This window comes from Hibiscus syriacus, unplaced genomic scaffold (genome assembly GCF_006381635.1).
Source record: "Hibiscus syriacus cultivar Baekdansim isolate YM2019G1 unplaced genomic scaffold, ASM638163v2 tig00000773_pilon, whole genome shotgun sequence".
Lineage (NCBI taxonomy): Eukaryota > Viridiplantae > Streptophyta > Magnoliopsida > Malvales > Malvaceae > Hibiscus > Hibiscus syriacus.
This window is the reverse complement of record NW_024061823.1, coordinates 83,036-101,667: the sequence shown is the minus strand read 5'-3', so window position 1 is coordinate 101,667 and position 18,632 is coordinate 83,036. Positions and strand designations below refer to the sequence as shown.

General features: G+C 31.3%; 1 protein-coding gene across 1 annotated transcript; it reads left to right on the top strand.

Moving 5' to 3' along the window:
- The first annotated feature begins 6,798 nt into the window (after positions 1–6,798).
- On the top strand, positions 6,799–11,594 carry LOC120217617. The gene is made up of 7 exons (XM_039214701.1): positions 6,799–6,978; positions 7,746–8,095; positions 8,289–8,365; positions 8,468–8,504; positions 9,794–9,953; positions 10,082–10,415; positions 11,222–11,594. Exons 2-7 carry the CDS (start codon positions 7,756–7,758, stop codon positions 11,363–11,365), a joined length of 1,092 nt encoding a protein of 363 aa, XP_039070632.1. The 5' UTR covers positions 6,799–6,978; positions 7,746–7,755; the 3' UTR covers positions 11,366–11,594.
- Positions 11,595–18,632: the final 7,038 nt, after the last annotated feature.

Below are 18,632 nucleotides of genomic sequence, written 5' to 3'. Positions count from 1 at the left end.
TTAAGGGGGAGTTTTGCCAAAAACAATTTTTCAAATGCTTTGTTATATCAAAAAGGGGAGATTGTTGAACAATATTTTAATATAACAATTTAAGGCAAAATGTTTTTGGACTTGAATTGAATTCATTCAAAGTTTTCAAAAATAATTCAAAGTCCTTAAAAGTGGATTTGAGCACAAAATGATTTTCACATACAAGAAGTATGGATACTGTAAGAACAGTATCGATACTGTAAGAACAATATCGATACCTCATGAACAATACCGATATTGTTCATATGTTATCAATACCAAAGGTAAGGGAAGTATCGATACTCACCAGGTAGTATCGATACTACCAGCAATACTCAAATTTTAGAATGCAAAAATGGTATCGATACCTAAAGGGGTACCGATACTACTTTGTATAGTAGTATCGATACCATAGGCATAGTATCGATACCATCAGGCCCCAACTGCTAGTGACAACTTGCTGATTTAAAAATAAAAAAAGGTAGTACCGATACTCCCTTTAGGAGTACCAATACCCTCTGTACTGGACAATTTTATTTTGCAGAGAAAACATCCCCAAACGGCTCCAAATAACTCCTAACGGCTCCAAATAACTCCTAACGGCTATAAACGGCCACAACTTCATTCCAACATATAAATACAAAGTTGAGGACACTTGAAGAATGGTTAGAACACCTATTAAACAAATCAAACACAAGAGAAGAGTTTTCCAATCTTATTTTATCTCTCTTGTAAATATTAGTGTTTAGTGAGCTAAATTTTGTAAACACCATACATTTGAGATGTTTTATTGTTTACTTCTTTTTTACCTTTTGTAAAAGGGAATTGATTCTATCTTAGTCAATTGAAAAGATATGGAGTTCTAAATGTTACTCTTGATCCTTAAAAAAGAAAGAACAAATTAGTGAATTTGTTAGAAAATCCTTAGTGAGGAGCTAAGGTAGTGGAGACAAACTTAGTTGTGAAGTCGAACCACTATAAATCCTTGTGTCAATTATCTTATCTTTTACTCTCCTTACTCCCTAAACAATTTTTATCAATTCACCCCTTTTGCACATTTTTTGTTGTTCGAATTGAGTCTCTTCGATCCTAACATAAATATTAGGTTAAATTTATATCTTTAGAACTAAAGAAAATAAATATTTATGTTATTTTATTAAATTCCTTCATATCATTATAAAAAAATGAAAGAAAGAATCTTGATAGTGCTAACTTGCAACAAAAGTACAAACTTTACACCCTTTTTTAAGTCGAAAAAAATGATTTATCAAATATGCTATAACAAATAGTTACTGCACCATCTAAAACAACTCTTAAGTGATTAATTAAAAAAAACACAATATAAGATTTTAAAATGAACTTTATTTTAAAATGAACACCATATTATTAATTCTCATTAGTATTATTGTTAATGAGATGAAATGACACATTAAATTAATAAATAATATTTATTTCATCCATAAATTGCAATTAGAATTTTATTTTGATATTTTTCTAAAATTTTGAAATAACAGTTTTAAAATTTTGAGAAACAATATTATTATATATATATATATATATATATTAATTTGTAAAAGTTTAAAAATATTTTTAAAATTATAATTTTAAGATATTGTTTTTGGAATTTCTAAGATAATGTACATGGGCATAAACTTAATGTTTTAGCATATAATTAAAATGTTTCTAGACAATAAGCTTTATTTTTAGTGTCCCTCATTTGATCATAGTTACACTCACCAGTTGAATTTTTTAGCATATAATTAAAATGTTTTAAGGATCTTAAGTGATGTTTATATGAGGGCAAGGAAATATGCATTGCACTCTTTTTCTCTTAATTAAAGTTTTAATTAGATTTACTTGATAAAACTTTTAATGAGACAATATGTTATGTGTATTAAAGATGTGTGTACTCTTTACGTCACTAAGATATTTTTCCTCACATAGTTTTTATTTTAATAAAGTTTTAGCGAGACATATTATCTTTATAGACATTTAAAGGGAAGTGTTATAAATATTTATTTATATGAATGTCTATTTTTATTTATAAGATACGATTCTGATGTATTTTATTACCAAATCTTTAATATTTGTTAATATTAAAATTATATATTATATCTACTATTTATGATTATAAATATAGTTGTCGAATAAACCTATCTACGCACTTCAATTCAAATCTTGTTGTTACGAATGAAAAAATAGATTAAAAGAATTATTTCCATAATAAATCTTTATAGTATTCAATTTAAATTAATCGATTAATAAATCAGATATAGATGATTTCATAGTAGTAGTAGTATTATTAGGTAGATGATTCCATTTAGATATTGTAAAGGAAATAGAAAACAAGCTTTGTATGGTTTACTCTCCCATGACTAATTGAATTAACTCAAAGTCTAATTTGTTACAACTACTCATTTGAATATATATATATATATATATATATATATATATAGTATATTTGGTATGAAGTCTAGGAAAATGGCACTTTATTGACCTCATATCTCCCATTTACGTGCATTAATGTGATGTTTCGACTCTGAAACAAGGAAATATTGGTGGAATATAAATGACCCTTTGGAACCAAAATCCAATAGGCAATAACCCTATGCATCATTAAGGTTGTTTACCTTCTTTTATAAATCTGTAATCTTCAACAAAAATGTAGTTGGGTGTTCAGGAATAATTTTTTATATAATAACCATTTTTTAAGTGCCTTTTTATATAGCATATTCTTTCTAATGAAAAAAATTAAGAAATAATTTCATGTCGTAATTTTTAAGATATTTGGTCGTATTTTTAAGATGTTTTGAATTCATTTTTTTAAAAATTGACATCTTTGATAATATAATATTATAATATCTATATAATACTCAAACACACTTTCTCTTACTCAAACTTTTTTATTTTTCTTTTAATAGTAGCACTAAACTCAAGGCGTTTTTCTGCTCATTCTAGCCAAGTTCGCTCGTGATCATTCCGAGATGAACAGCTCCGTGGGTGGTTTCCATAATATATTAAAAGCAGGTCTCGTGATAGTTGTATGGCTGTTGTGTTAACTAAATTTAAGGGGGTGCTTGTAAGCTTTGGGGATGACGTTTGTAATATTTTGGGTCGTATTTTGTATGGCCGGAGTGTTATCTTGTTGTATTTGGTTTGAACGTGTTTTTTGGTGGTGTAACTTTCCTTAATTAAGAATATTCTTTTTTTTCATTTAAATTTAAAGATATTTTTAACGAGACTCTTAATTTAGGTTTTATTAATAAAATTAATTTTGCCGAGAAAAAAAAATAGTACTAAACTAACCTTTAAGAGTGGTAGTGGGGAAGCAGGCGATTGATCAGCCGGTTCATGACACCAATAGAATCCGATTTCTGGAACAGTGAAAGGGTCCAAACAGGAAGAAATGGGAACATTAAACAATCATAAGAAACAGACAAAATAAAAACACAGATTACTGATATTAAAGTTGGTTTATGTATTTATCACCATGTCCTTTCTTCACATAGTTTCAATTAAATATATATATATTTCCCGATGCCCTTATGGGCAGTGATGGTAGGTTGGATGTCTTTATCCTGGAAAATATGATACAAAACAAAGATGCAATAATTCTTTGAAAGATTCGCTATGGGGGTTTTAAACAAATAAAAATATCGTCAACTCCCCCATGCAAACAAAGACAACAAACTGTAGTGTTTTCTAGCAACCCTAGGGTTGTTTTCTTTATATAATCAACACATAAGATTTTAAATAGTAGAACAAGAATTAAATCTATTTTATAATTAAAATAATCTCTCCATCTCTGTTTTTAGAACATAAAATAAATTAAATTTCACAGATAACGAGCCAAACTTAATCCTATTAATTATTCCTCCAAAGACAAAACAGAGAAGACAAAACAGTCCAAATTATCTCCCATTCAGCCTCGGAAAGTAAACCCTTTTTCATGTTACACAGAAAACAACACGCATACGGCTGGTTACTACAATTTTAATATTAGGTTAAGGAAAAGACGTTATCAAAAATATTATTATTTTTTAATATTTACGGTAAAGTGTTACATGAAATATTATTTTTTACTGAAAATATTATTTTCGCTAACTAATTTCCGGTAGAACCCAATATTAACATTTTTGATAGAAAAAACAATAATAATATTTCCGGTAACGCCTTTCTTTAGCCGTATATTAAGGCTTCCGTACCTAAGATATTCCCCCCTATATATATACATTGGAAAAGTTGTGCCGTAAAATTGCCTAATTTAAGACTAAAGAATGGTAGAAAATGGGCGTAACAAAAAATGTGATAAAAATCATACATTTTCGGTTAGGTATAACTTATAATATTAAATTATCTCTAACATTTTAAGTTCAACTAGAAATATTAAAAAAAGTTTACGTTTTAGATTGTGCCTAATTGAAAATATTATTTTTTTATCACATTTTCGATTGGACCCATTTCCGATCGTTTTTTAACCTTTAATTAGATGATGTTCCTTGGAATTTCCTATATAAGTGTTTTCGTTACATCATTAATTTGACCATTTATGAAATTTCATTGACGTTAAACATGTATATGTATGTGCATTTTTCACACACACAAATTTCACTATTTCTTTATTATAAATAATAATAAAATATTTCACTATTTCATTGACACTAAATTGCTTTCAAAATTTTAAAAATTCTAATGAAATAATTTTTTCTAATTAATTGAGCTAGCACCTTAATCATAGGGTTCAAATCATATCAATAATCTTATTTTCTTTCATTAAAAAGTATATTTGTTCCTATCACTGACATTTAAGTATAAGATTTTGAATCAAAGTTTATACAATTTTATGTTATATATATATATATATATATATATATATATAAGAGAATCATTGTTTTAAAATCTTTGTATATGCCAATTAGTGTTGAGAGCTCATTTACTCAGCTGTTAGAAGAGCAACTTGGCTTGAATAGCGGAGACGAGATCCACCGAAATTGATTAAAAAGTAGTAATTGTTGCGACCCCACAATAATTCCTACACGAATCACTTTTTTTTTTACAAAAAAATTTATCTCTCAATATGGGGTTAAGGCATACTTAAGATTCATTTGGGATTTACATAAGAATTTACAGATCTCGTATAAAAAATGACAGTGATAAGATTCGAACTTAATCTTACAAACTCAAATTCTTAAATCCCAACCACTTATACTAACGCTCGTCGGATATAATGAAACTATGTATACATTTGTCAAAATCATATCAATAATGTACGTATATTTGCACTGAAAATTAAGACTCTATACATGGTACAAGGCAAGAATATGTTACTTTTAGAAATAAAAAGGATAAACTATATATGTAATCATTGAACTTTTAAATCATTTATACTTTAATCACTGAAATCGATTTTTAATTTAATTCATTGTCGTTAAGGGATATTTTCATGTCAGCCACTATTATAATTTTCATTGCAAATACATATATTTTAGGGAAATAAAAAGAGTTAATTCAAACTCAACATTAATTATAACAGTGATTGAATTTGTTACTCTTTAAGTTGTGGCTCTTACTTATTTGTGTTGTACTCTTTTTTCTCCATATAAGTTTAGAGAGATTTTTAACGAGGCATGCAATTTAGGTTTTGGGATTTTTAAATCCTTAATAAAATTATATTTGTAGTTTAATTACTATCATTGTAGTTTAACCAATAAACGAAAAGTCCTTGTTTAGGTAGGAAGAGATTTATGGGTTTTGATGAAGAAAATGATCCCTACATTTTTTTTCACAATTATCTCATGATGTTATTGATAATAATACTTGAATTAGCATTTAACACTGTAAAAAGAGTGGCTTAAAGACCCTATAAACCAAGGTCAAACAACTAAATTTATGAGTAAATTGCACCACATATCTCTTTGACTATAAGTCTAAATTGCTTCTCAAATTTTTGAACATTCTAATTTCATCGCTAAACTATCAATGTTTTAATCATGTCCCATATTAAACAAATTATTAAAAAAAATGTTAACTGCTATATAAACACTGATATGCATTATGTAATAATATGAGTTCATTAGCCGATTGGGAAATTGAAAGGTTCTTTGTTTTTTATTTATATTCTCTCAATTTGTATCTTGTCCTCCAAAATCATTTTTTAGAATGAAATTGAAAGGTTGTTTGTTTTTTATTTATATTCTCTCAATTTGTTTCTAATACTTTCTATGTTTCAAAGTTAAATCATTATTTTATTTAAATCCAACATTAATTGTTGTTAATATCATATCATATTATTAGATAATACATATTAGTGTTTACACGACATTTAATAATATTTAAACTAATTTTATTAATAGGAGACATGATTAGCATATACTGATAGTTCAGAATGAAATTGGACCATTTAAAAGTTTTAAGACCAATTTAAAATGAAAGTCATAGTTTAAGGGTAAAATTAAAATATTTAAAGGTTTAGAAACTATTTTAAAATGAAAATCATAATTTAAAGTGACAATTAACTCCAATTTTAATGACCAAAAGAGGAAAAAGGGAATAAAAAAAGGGAGACAACTGTCAACGGAGAATTCATTATTCATGGAAATAAGAGAAAAATAATATGGATGAACAGACACATGATTTATGCTACAGTTAATCTGTTTCCTACATTGTGTCAATTTTATTTTGCGTGTAAAATCAAGAAGATCAAGTTATATATATTTTTTGAGGGCAGATCAAGTTATATATATATATATAACAGTTTATAAATTTTGAGGATCAAAATTGAATGAAAAACCTTACCCACCTTGTTTTGCTCTTCTTTCTCTCTCTTGATCATCGGTTTGAAAGGAAGATCTTGTTGAAGCCTCTCTATCTCCATATATATATCGTCCTCAGAAATTCTGAAGTTGAAGAGTTTTCTGATGATCATCATCATGAAAGGAACATAGGCTTCAGGAATCTCCAGCATCAATGGTTTGTATCTTTGACACCAAATAAAAGAAAAAGATATCCTTATTTTGTTTTAGCTAGTTGAATTTGTTCTTCTTTCCTGTGCCTACTGATTGATTTGTTTTCTTTTCCTTGAAACTGGTATATATATATATAAGTGATTTTCTATAACTATTCTGAGAAAGAACTGAAAGGGTTTTCTTGGCTGAATCATTTGTGAAACAAAACTTTTATTTTTATCATTATTATATTCCCACTGTCTTTCGCCTATATAGTTCATACACAACTGAAAAACTTTTATTAGATCAGATCCAAACTCCATTGATGTTTTGTATTTTTCCCTTACCTACACAACATATAATTAATATCACTGCAACCAAAATATCTTCCTCCGACAACATTGGATGTCGGTTTCACTGTATCTTTCCCATATTTTTTTTTCTTCGGTCATGCATTCAATGTTTGTACAACATGTATTTAATAGAGAGAACTTGTGAAATGTTATGATTTGTCAAAGTTTTGAAGAGAAGAAAAGGAAAAAAAAAACTCATGAAATTTGAAACTGCTTTCATTTACAAAGGTGGATGATGATGTTTAATCTATTACCTAAATCACGTCCTTTCCATTCATAGAAGGTCGAGTAAGAGAGCAGTTGAAACTTTCTAAACCCATTTATAGACGAATTTCCGATGGAAAATTTTATTTCAAAACAACTTCTACAATAAAGCTGGAATTGGTAGGTTAATATAGTAAATATATGACATTTATATATACGATTCATTTCTCCTCAGACTGAAGCAAATGATAGAGATGGAAGATAAAGAGAAGAGGGGTGGAGGTGATCAACAAGCTGAAAACTTATCTGCTGTAATGTCCATTTCTTCCCAGAAATGTTCATCCTTTGACTTGAATGAAGAAGCTAGCAGTGAGGAGGATTATTATTATAAGATTAATGGCGAAGAAGGGGAAGACGATGAAATCGAGAAAAGAACCAAAGGGAGTTCCGGCGACGCTGGAGAGAAAAGTAATGGTAGAAGAACAGCAAGGCAATACGTTAGGTCGAAATTGCCTCGGCTTCGGTGGACTCCTGATCTTCATCTCTCCTTCCTACATGCTGTTCAAAGGCTTGGTGGCCAAGAGAGTAAGCTCAAATATTAGTACCATTACATACGGGATGGACCGATGGGGGTGATGGAAGGGTCGTCTCCCTAATTTTATCCATATTTTAAAATTCTACGCCCGCTCCCGATTACATACACATGTGAATGTTTTCTTGAATTTATTATGATTTTGAGGGTTTTTAAAGTTTATTTGCTGTAATTTTGTTGTTGCAGGAGCAACTCCAAAGTTAGTCCTTCAATTGATGAGTGTTAAGGGACTTAGCATTGCCCATGTAAAAAGTCATCTCCAGGTAAAAAGACACAGCATTTTCATTTGCTATTTCAATGGTTAGTTTTAACCTTTTTTGAGTCAATCATTTCATAAATTTGTTAACTTTACATTATTGATTCAGATGTATCGAAGTAAGAAACTTGATGAAGTTGGACAAGGTGAAGTTCTTTTTCCCTTTTTATGATCTATCGGGAAATAGACAAATCAGGGATTGATTTTCTGTTTCATGCAGTAAATTTGATTTATTACCCAACAGACAAATTGTTATTATATAACAGTGTATACAAAGCAACAACTTCACAACAAATACATAGAAGCATGGTCCTTTTTTATGTAAGGCATCTAGTCACTAAAGGCACCTCAAGACTAATGTTAGGGTTCAAACCCACATATAATGAGATAATACGAGCATTCTTAACCACTTAATCAATTAATGAATTTTTCGGTTCATAAACACGACTGGTAAATTATATGATTCGAATTTTCTTAAAATATATCCCCAATGTAATGAATAATTCTTGATCAAGGAGGATATTGTTTTTTATACTAATTCTTTTAATAAAAGCATATTGATTCTACAAGAATAATTCTTAGTAAATAACTATTCATTCTTTTAACTATTATTTTAAATTTATACCTACATTTTAGATTTTTAGGATTTATATAAAAAAACATAATTTTACCAAGCATTGTACTAAAATTTAATATAAAAGTATCATATAATTATTCATAATACTGATGTGTTATTAAAATTTAATATCGTTAATAAAAATATCAAAATAATAATTGAAATTAAAATTTTAAATGAAAATTTAGATCAGAATGTTCCTTATATCAAATCTAGTGAGCTACTTTAGGATATGTAAATCCTCATAAATAATTATTTCATAAATAATTCTTAACAGTATTTCATAAATAACTATTTTATCTTATAAAAGTATTATGTAGGGATTCAGTTCTTCCTAATATTGACATGTTATTAAAAGTTAACATCGTTTATAAAAGTGTCAAAATAATAGATGAAATTAAAGTATCAACATAGAGAATTTAATTCTTAATGAATCATTTATATATGTTATTAGGTTTAATATTTTAATTGTTGAATTTTTTTTCTCTTATTATAAAGAAATTTACATATTAACTTTTATCTTAATATTATATATAATACTTGAATTTAATGATTTCATATCAAAATTGTTCATAAGAGGCCAATAAAAACTGTTTTCCTAATACCGTAAGGATTTTATAATTAAAATTAATAAAAATAAATTCACTTGAAAAATAAAAACTGTAAAAGCAATTTGCAATTCAATAGGTACAAAGAATTTAGGGTATATATATATATATATATATTATGATAAATTTGAAGTGAATACAAGGTAATATATGTTCAAAGACTTTTAACTATTTAATAATTAAGGCTCATATTCTTGTATTTATCATGCAGTTTTGAGCCAAAGAAATATAGGAACTCAAGGAGGGGATGAATCCAAAAGCATGTTGCAGCAGTCCTCAACTCACCATCTACATTTCAAAATGGAAAATGGTGGATTTGTTTACTCTCCTTGTTACCAACCACCGTTAGATTTCAAAGCTACCTTTCCAAGGTTATCCATTCTACAACAATACACACATCATCCAGACATAATTATTTGGATCTGTATCTTTTAAGGATAACCACATTCCTTTGTATCATTGAATCCGCTCAATGAGTTCTTAATTTCTTTTTATATAGACACCAGACAAACCAAATTCATGGAATGGATATGAGCATGCGAATCGGAGCGATGAAAACTGGGCGAACACTTGATGGGAAGAGGTGGCATCCTTTTGAAACCATGGGTGATAGATGGAGGTTCAATGGAAATATGCCCAAGCTAGGCAGCTTTGCTGACATTTTCTCGCAATCTCCATCACAATATTTTTGCAGAAGACCAAGCTCATGTGGAAGAGGTTACTTCACATGGCCAACTGAAGGAAACAAGAAAGTGGTGGCACCCTACAAGCACGATACCTTGAGCAAGTTCGATAGATGTAGTACGGAGCTTGAGACACCGATTTTGCTCGAGGTAATAACTCTTGCTGGACTTTGACCTACAAGATGCTTAATTGCTTATTCATGATCATGATAGCTACAATGCTATTTTAGGACTTCTTTTTAGGGTTTATATTTTGATACTATGAATCTATGATTATGCATGCACTGATGCACATGTGCATGCCTAGTGCATAACTTCTATGACTGGATATTACACGGATTTAGATTAGACATATTGATGATGTATATTCGTACATTATCGCTGAAAATACAGTGTTAGAAAATAAAATTGTTGTAAAACAAAAACGTTAGTATTGATTAGTAAATAATAATAAAATAATAGAAAAATTCTACGATTTATTACGACGTGGTACAAGACTTCATTTTAAAAATAACTTCGTTCGGATGTGATTCCAAAAAATGGACGTTGCCCTTTAAGGTCAGTACAACCTTACAAACTTTGTACATTCAAAATAAGGAAGTGAAATCTACTTGTATTGGTCTCTCCAACAAAAAAACCCGATAAGAAAAGAAAGGAGCCATCCAATTATATTCCAACTAGAGAGAGGGCATGTCCTTTTATAAAAATAGTAGAAGAATAAGATTATCAAATGACAAATAGTCCTTCGAACCACTCCTAAATAGGGTAACCCACTCCCGAAGTTTAGGTACCCATTATTCGCAGTACCAACATATAGTTTACATTTTTCAGAAAAAAGTTCTTACACAGTTTTTGTATCAGTAATTAAGAAATTCATTTCACATTTATCTTCTTCTTTTTTTCATTAACAAAACTGCTTTTGAAATAACTTATTGGTTACATTCTTGGAACTGCAGTTGAAGCAGGATAAAAAGCTGAAAGACAGGGATTGGTTGCCGGATCTGCAGTTAAGGCTAAGCCAAATAAGTGGAATTGAAGGTGAGACGAGGACCAATTGCAAAGGCCACCAGGAAATCAGCACCCACCTCTCACTTTCGTAACCTCAATATTTTCTCAAGGTTCAATGGAATTGCCCTAAACGAATAGATCTTGGACTACACGCATACACAGATTAATAAAAATGTTGCGGACAAGGCCGAAAGAGGGTGAGTACTTAGTGAAGGATCTGGCCATGTAAGATATAAACCCACAGCATGTGAGATCTTTATAAGTACTTGTCCTAGAGCCAATTTATAAAGCAGTGTTTGTTTTTCATTTTGAATCTTTGTGTTCAACGTTGATTAGTTGTCGAAACCGTTTCATTACGTTCGAAACATTTTTTTTGACAATTTATTGTTTTTAATTAGGTATGACTTAATACATATAAACTCACTTTTTAGAATTTTTTAAAATCTTTTATGAAAAAGATAATTTTGATTGTTTGGTTTAAAATCGGAAAAGTTGAGCTCAGAAGTTGGTTTTCCTCCGAGAAATTTAAAGAACCCTCACTGTAACCCCAGACCGATGCGGGTAACCAGATTCGATCTGGGGTGTTACATTTGGGCCACCGGAGCGATCCACTATAAAAATAGCAGAAAATTTAAAACTTTTTTATCAGTACATGTAAACTAATAAAATCAGTTGTCACTATTTAAAAATAAAACAGATTTCGAGACTCGTATATAAATCAAAATACAATTACATGCCCCCTAATTACATGTACCATACTTTGCAACAACGCCGGAAGAACTCCCTTACTGAAGTCGATAGATGCACTGGTACAATTCTTTTAACCTGAAAAGGCGAGTAATAGAGTGAGCTTCGAAAAGCTCAGTAATACAGAAATACCAGATGATGCTGAAGAACGTGCAGATACAGATAAACATACATATCCTTATTATTTCCGAAAATTTACAGATTTTTATGTTGAGCAGAGATCCTACTGATATTTCAGATGGTAACAGACAACGAGCTTTCAGTTCAGACAAATATTTTGGATGACCGAGTTCAGGAGATCAGAATAGGTTATCTAGTGTTTCCCGTAAAACCAGTAAAAAGATACAGATCTTTTAAAACATATATATATATACCCCCATCCCATCTCATCAAAATGTGTAGGTTCCCCAGAACCATACACCCAACCCAACACATCATATAAGGCCCTAAGCACAAAGCCGAGGAATCTGCGGAAATACTTCCTTCAACAATATCCCCCAATTAAAACATTTTTCCGTCATTAAACGAAGAAATCAAAAATCAAAATAGAATTCAGAACAGATATCATAACAGAATCCAGATCAGAAATCAGAACAAAATTCAGGTCATATATCAGAAAAGAATTCAAGTCGAAAATCAGATAAAATATTTATATGATTAGGGAACACACCAGAGTTTACAGATATTATTCAGAGATATTGGATAATCTTATCGGGTAGAGAGACACAAATCTTCAGTTTACCGATAGAATGTCGGAAGTTAGAAAAACTATTTGAAAAGTTCATTAACTGACAGAATCATCAGTTATTCAGGATATGATTTATCGGGATTATCTTATTCGAACACTTTTTCTGAATCTCTACGAAATTAGAAGGTATTCAGAATCTTTACAATCTATGACGATTAATCCAATTATCGAAAAACTCCACATGAATAGCTCCCAGAACCAATACTTACCAACTTGTCAATTCATTAACCTTCCAGGGTATTTACTCTTTAATACCAAATATTCTTATCCACATATCATTTTCTGAGTCATCACTGAATAAATCTTAAGGAGACAAACAAATATTCTAATGGTCTTTATTTCATTTACATGTTTCAACTATACCAGGAAATGCTGACGTACTTGATTTGTGGTTCATAATCCATAGGGATAATACATCATATAAGTTCATCCGAGTTTCCAAACTTATTCCAATCTCTTACTTAATCCTCGGTCTTTGAGGTTACTTAGTTCATTTAGTATTCAAGTCCATTTTAGATACTTCGGGGTTTTCTAGGGTAATCCAGACGTTTCTGAAATTCGTAAACATATTGTACTTTCGTTCAATTCAATTTGGTCTTCGAGGTTTATTTGTCTAATGAATATATATATTTCTTAGTACCGAAGACGATATAGAGTTGGGCCGGGCTGAGTACTTCCAAAATTATCATCGAACCAAACTTGAGAAGGCGAATAAACATTCAAGTAACATCTATGCCGTACAGGTACTGACATATCATTAAGATTGATGAACTCACTTAAGCTCTGTTCCATAACTTCTAAAGGTAGTCTAACACCTATCCTTATTTGGATTCCTTAATTAATCCAAGATATTTACTTAATATAGGCCATAAGGGTATTTTGGTTATTTTGATGCTCAGTTTTATTCTATTCATTTCAGAGCTCGAGGATATCTAATCATTCCTGAGCTTGGTGATATTCTTGGGTCATTTCCATGATAGGGGTATTTTGGTCATTTTATAGATTTACAGTATTTCAATCTTTTCCCTCCATCCGGTCTTATTATTTAATTCCAATTTATCATCTATTCCAGTCCTTTCGAATAATTCTGATAAAAGAGCACCCTCTGATAAATTGTTCTTTAGGTATTTACTCATAACTCGGATATTTTCGGGTCAAGTGCCTTCTCGGATTTTACAAACGAAAAATCTTGAATTTTTCTTTACAAAGACAGTATCTTAATAATTAAATTCGTACTTAATCGAGTTAAGTACAAATCCTCAAAGTACTTTCTCCTTCATGGTCAACTCTGACTATTTTACCTCTAAAGGGCATTTTTGTAATTTCTTAACCAGATAATTTCGATATTAGCTCTTAACGAAAATAATATAATATAGAGATCATGTGATTAATTGCTTCCTCGAACATTCTTTGATCTTGAAATGATTCCTAAAAAGACTTCTAGTATCTAGCATAAACCTTCTTGGGGTTAAAAATCGGTTATCCATAATTTCCAGGTAAAACTAACATTTCTTACGCACATCAATAGTTTTAGCAGATCAGTAATTCTTTTCAGATTTATTAATCCACTTCCAGGGACAATTCTTGTCATTTTCCAACATAAGGGTAATTTCATAATTTTACCTAATCGAAATATTCTCATAATTTATCATCTAAGTACCTTTAATGAGATAAATTATAATCTACATATCTATGGTTGATTCTTTTATCACTTAATTCCAGAACTTGTAATTTAATTCCAATTGTCCTTCAATTTCTTATAATAGTCATCTGAGCCATATTTAGTTACCTACTTTCTACCGTATTCGTATCTAATATAGATCTTCATTAATTAATATATGAGACCAAATATTTCCATTCATGCATTTACCAATACCAACATGTTCTATAAAGCATAAAGAGGTAGTAAAGTATTACCTCGATTTTCATGCAATACTGATCGACCAATAAATTCCATTTGAACCCTCTCGATCTTGAATTCAACTTCCAATAATTCCTCAGATACATATAAACATAAATTATATAAAAACGGAGCTTAATTACGATAAACGGATCGAATTGGGTGATAAATCAGTGAAAAATAGCTTACCAGTTTCGAATTTGGCGAAACGGACTTCGGATTCGAATTTAGGACGTCGAAAGCATAAAATACGACCTTTCAGGAAATTTGGAATTTTCGGTCAAAATCAAAGTCAACGGGTTTGACTGCCAATATCGAGGCCTTCTGGTCTGAATTTCGAAAAACGGACTACGAAATTGGATTTGGAACGTCGAAAAATGTCAGGATAGGTATACACGGTCAAAGTCAAAGGTCGTTTAATGACAGTCAAAGCCTGTCAAAGTTTTGGTCAACAGTGGTCAATGGTCAATGGTCAACGAATCGGGTCGGGTCAACGGATCGGGTCAGGTTGTGACCGGTCAAAACAGTTCCAAAACCGATCAAACCAGTCAAAACAGTTCCCAAAACCGGTCAAACCGGTCACTTTTTCCTTCCCCACGCGCAGTGGTGGCGCATGGGGGCACGTGAACAGTGCTAAATTCTCGGAAAAATTCCTAAAAATTATTTTGAGCGATTTCGAGATACTTACAAAGCTCGATTCACAATTTTGAACGGCGGAGAGCTCGATTTCAACAAATCAGAAACTTTGACCGCTTCACCTCCTCATGTGCCGCCGTCGACGGAGACCAAGGATGACACTGGCAGACTCAGAACGATGCAAGGAACACGATGATGCGGGAGGTGTCATAAACGGATGCTCGGATCGTCGTGAATCGACGAAAAAACCAATTGAAATTGAGTTATTACCGACGATACTTCCGACTAAAATTAACGACAAACGGCGACGATTCACGACAAAAGCTTTGAGGGGTTTTATTCCTCGCTTGACAACGAACACGATGGTGGTTTCAGTTCGTCGATCGGAGGTCGGACGGCGAGTAGATCGGAGTTGAAAGAGGGGTTGATGGGAGAGGGAAAACTGGAAAAATTTCTAGAAACATACGGGAAATTGGGGGTTTATATCATCTCATAATTAAAAATGGTTAAACCAAGAGTTTAGCCACTAAACTTCCTGCACTTCATAAAACGGTCTGCCAACTTTAAAATTTTGCAATTTAACCCACTATTTCTTTCAAAATACCAAATTAATTTTAGCCCCTAAATTGAGGTGTTACAATTCTCCCCCTCCTTAAAAAGAATTTCGTCCTCGAAATGCATTCATGTCACATAATTGCAGAAATAAAACTTTCATCAGTTCTCTCATATCTTTAAGTAGCTTTTACAAAAGTACGGATCCTCCACTAATCCTTAACCAGCTGAGCATACATTCTTATCATAACTTTTCCTCATTTCAATAAAAGAATCTGAATGAAAATTTCCTTGAGTAATCAATTCAGTCTTTGTCACGAGAATAGGCTCATAGAGCAGTAGCATATCCCAATTTCATTTCCGGAGTCAAGTCAGAATTTTTCAGATAAATAACTCTCACATGGATCGTGAGGTACTTCACAGCGTTTAAACCGATATTACGGGTATTCCTTTTTGTACAAGTATAGCCTTAACAGATAGAAAATTTGGTTTACTCGCTACAGATAGGGACTCAGCCCAGGAGTTCCAGCTCAGAGAGGTACGATTGCAGTCTAGGGGCATGTACTGATCAGACATATTTTGACATTCGACCGGCCGGTCTATCTTGAAAAATTTTGACTCAAACCAAAGCTCTGATACCACTAAATGCAACCCCCAGACCGATGCGGGTAACCAGATCCGATCCGGGGTGTCACATTTGGGCCACAGGAGCGACCCACTGTAAAAATAGCGGAAAATTTAAAACTTTTTTATCAGTACATATAAACTAATAAAATCAGTTGTCGCTATTTAAAAATAAAACAGATTTCCAGACTCATATATAAATCAAAATACAATTACAAACCCCCTAATCACATGTACCATACTCTGTAACAACGCCAGAAGAACTCCCTTACTGAAGTCGATAGATGCACTGGTACAATTCTTGTGACCTGAAAAGGTGAGTAATAGAGTGAGCTTCGAAAAGCTCAGTAATACAGAACTACCAGATGATGCTGAAGAACGTGCAGATACAAATAAACATACATATCCTTATTATTTTCGAACATTTATAGATTTTTATGCTGAGCAGAGGTCCTACTGATATTTCAGATGGTAACGGACAATGAGCTTTCAGTTCAGACAAATATTTCGGATGATCGAGTTCAGGAGATCAGAATAGATTATCTAGTGTGTTCCCGTAAAACCAGTAAAAAGATACAGATCTTTTAAAACATATATATATATATATACCCCCATCCATCACATCAGAATGTGTAGGTTCCCCAGAACCATATACCCAACCCACACATCATATAAGGCCCTGAGCACAAAGCCGAGGAACCTGAAATACTTCCTTTAACAATACCCCCAAATTAAAACATTTTTCCGTCATTAAACGAAGATATCAGAAATCAAAACAGAATTCAGAACAGATATCATAACAGAATCCAGATCAGAAATCAGAACAGAATTCAGGTCATATCATAACAGAATTCAATTCGGAAATAAGATAAAATATTTATGATTAGGGAACACCCAGAGTTTACAGATATTATCAGATATATGGATAATCTTATCGGGTAGAGAGACACAAATCTTCAGTTTACCGATAGAATGTCAGAAGTTAGAAAAAACTATTTAAAAGTTCGTTAACTGACAGAATCATCAGTTATTCAGGATATGATTTATCGGGATTATCTTATTCGAACACTTTTTCTGAATCTCTACGAAATTAGAAGGTATTCAGAATCTTTACAATCTATGACGATTAATCCGATTATCGAACAACTCCAGATGAATAGCTCCCAGAACCAATACTTACCAACTTGTCAATTCATTAACCTTCCAGGGTATTTACTCTTTAATACCAAATATTCTTATCCACAGATCATTTTCTGAGTCATCACTGAATAAATCTTAAGGAGACAAACAAATATTCTAATTGTCTTTATTTCATTCCATGTTTCAACTATACCAGGAAATGCTGACGTACTTGATTTGTGGTTCATAATCCATAGGGATAATACATCATATAAGTTCATCCAAGTTTCCAAACTTATTCCAATCTCTTACTTAATCCTCAGTCTTTGAGGTTACTTAGTTCATTTAGCATTCAAGTCCATTTTAGATACTTTGGGGTTTTCTAGGGTAATCCATACGTTTCTGAAATTCGTATACATATTGTACTTCTATTTAATTCAATTTGGTCTTCGAGGTTTATTTGTCTAATGAATATATATATTTCTTAGTACCGAAGGCGATTTAGAGTAGGGCTGGGCTGAGTACTTCCAAAAATTATCATCGAACCAAACTTGAGAAGGCGAACAAACATTCAAGTAACATCTATGCCGTTCAGGTACTGACATATCATTAAGATTGATGAACTCACTTAAGCTCTGTTCCATAACTTCTAAAGGTAGTCCAACACCTATGCTTATTTGGATTCCTTAATTAATCCAAGATATTTACTTAATATAGGCCATAAGGGTATTTTGGTCATTTTGATGCTCAGTTTTATTCCATTCATTTCAGAGTTCGAGGATATCCAATCATTCCTGAGCTTGGTGATATTCTTGGGTCATTTCCATGAAAGGGGTATTTTGGTCATTTTACAGATTTACGGTATTTCAATCTTTTCCCTCCATTTGGTCTTATTATTTAATTCCAATTTATCATCTATTCCAGTCCTTTCGAACAATTCTGATAAAAGAGCACCCTCCGATAAATTTTTCTTTAGGTATTTACTCATAACTCGGATATTTTCGGGTCAAGTGCCTTCTCGGATTTTACAAAC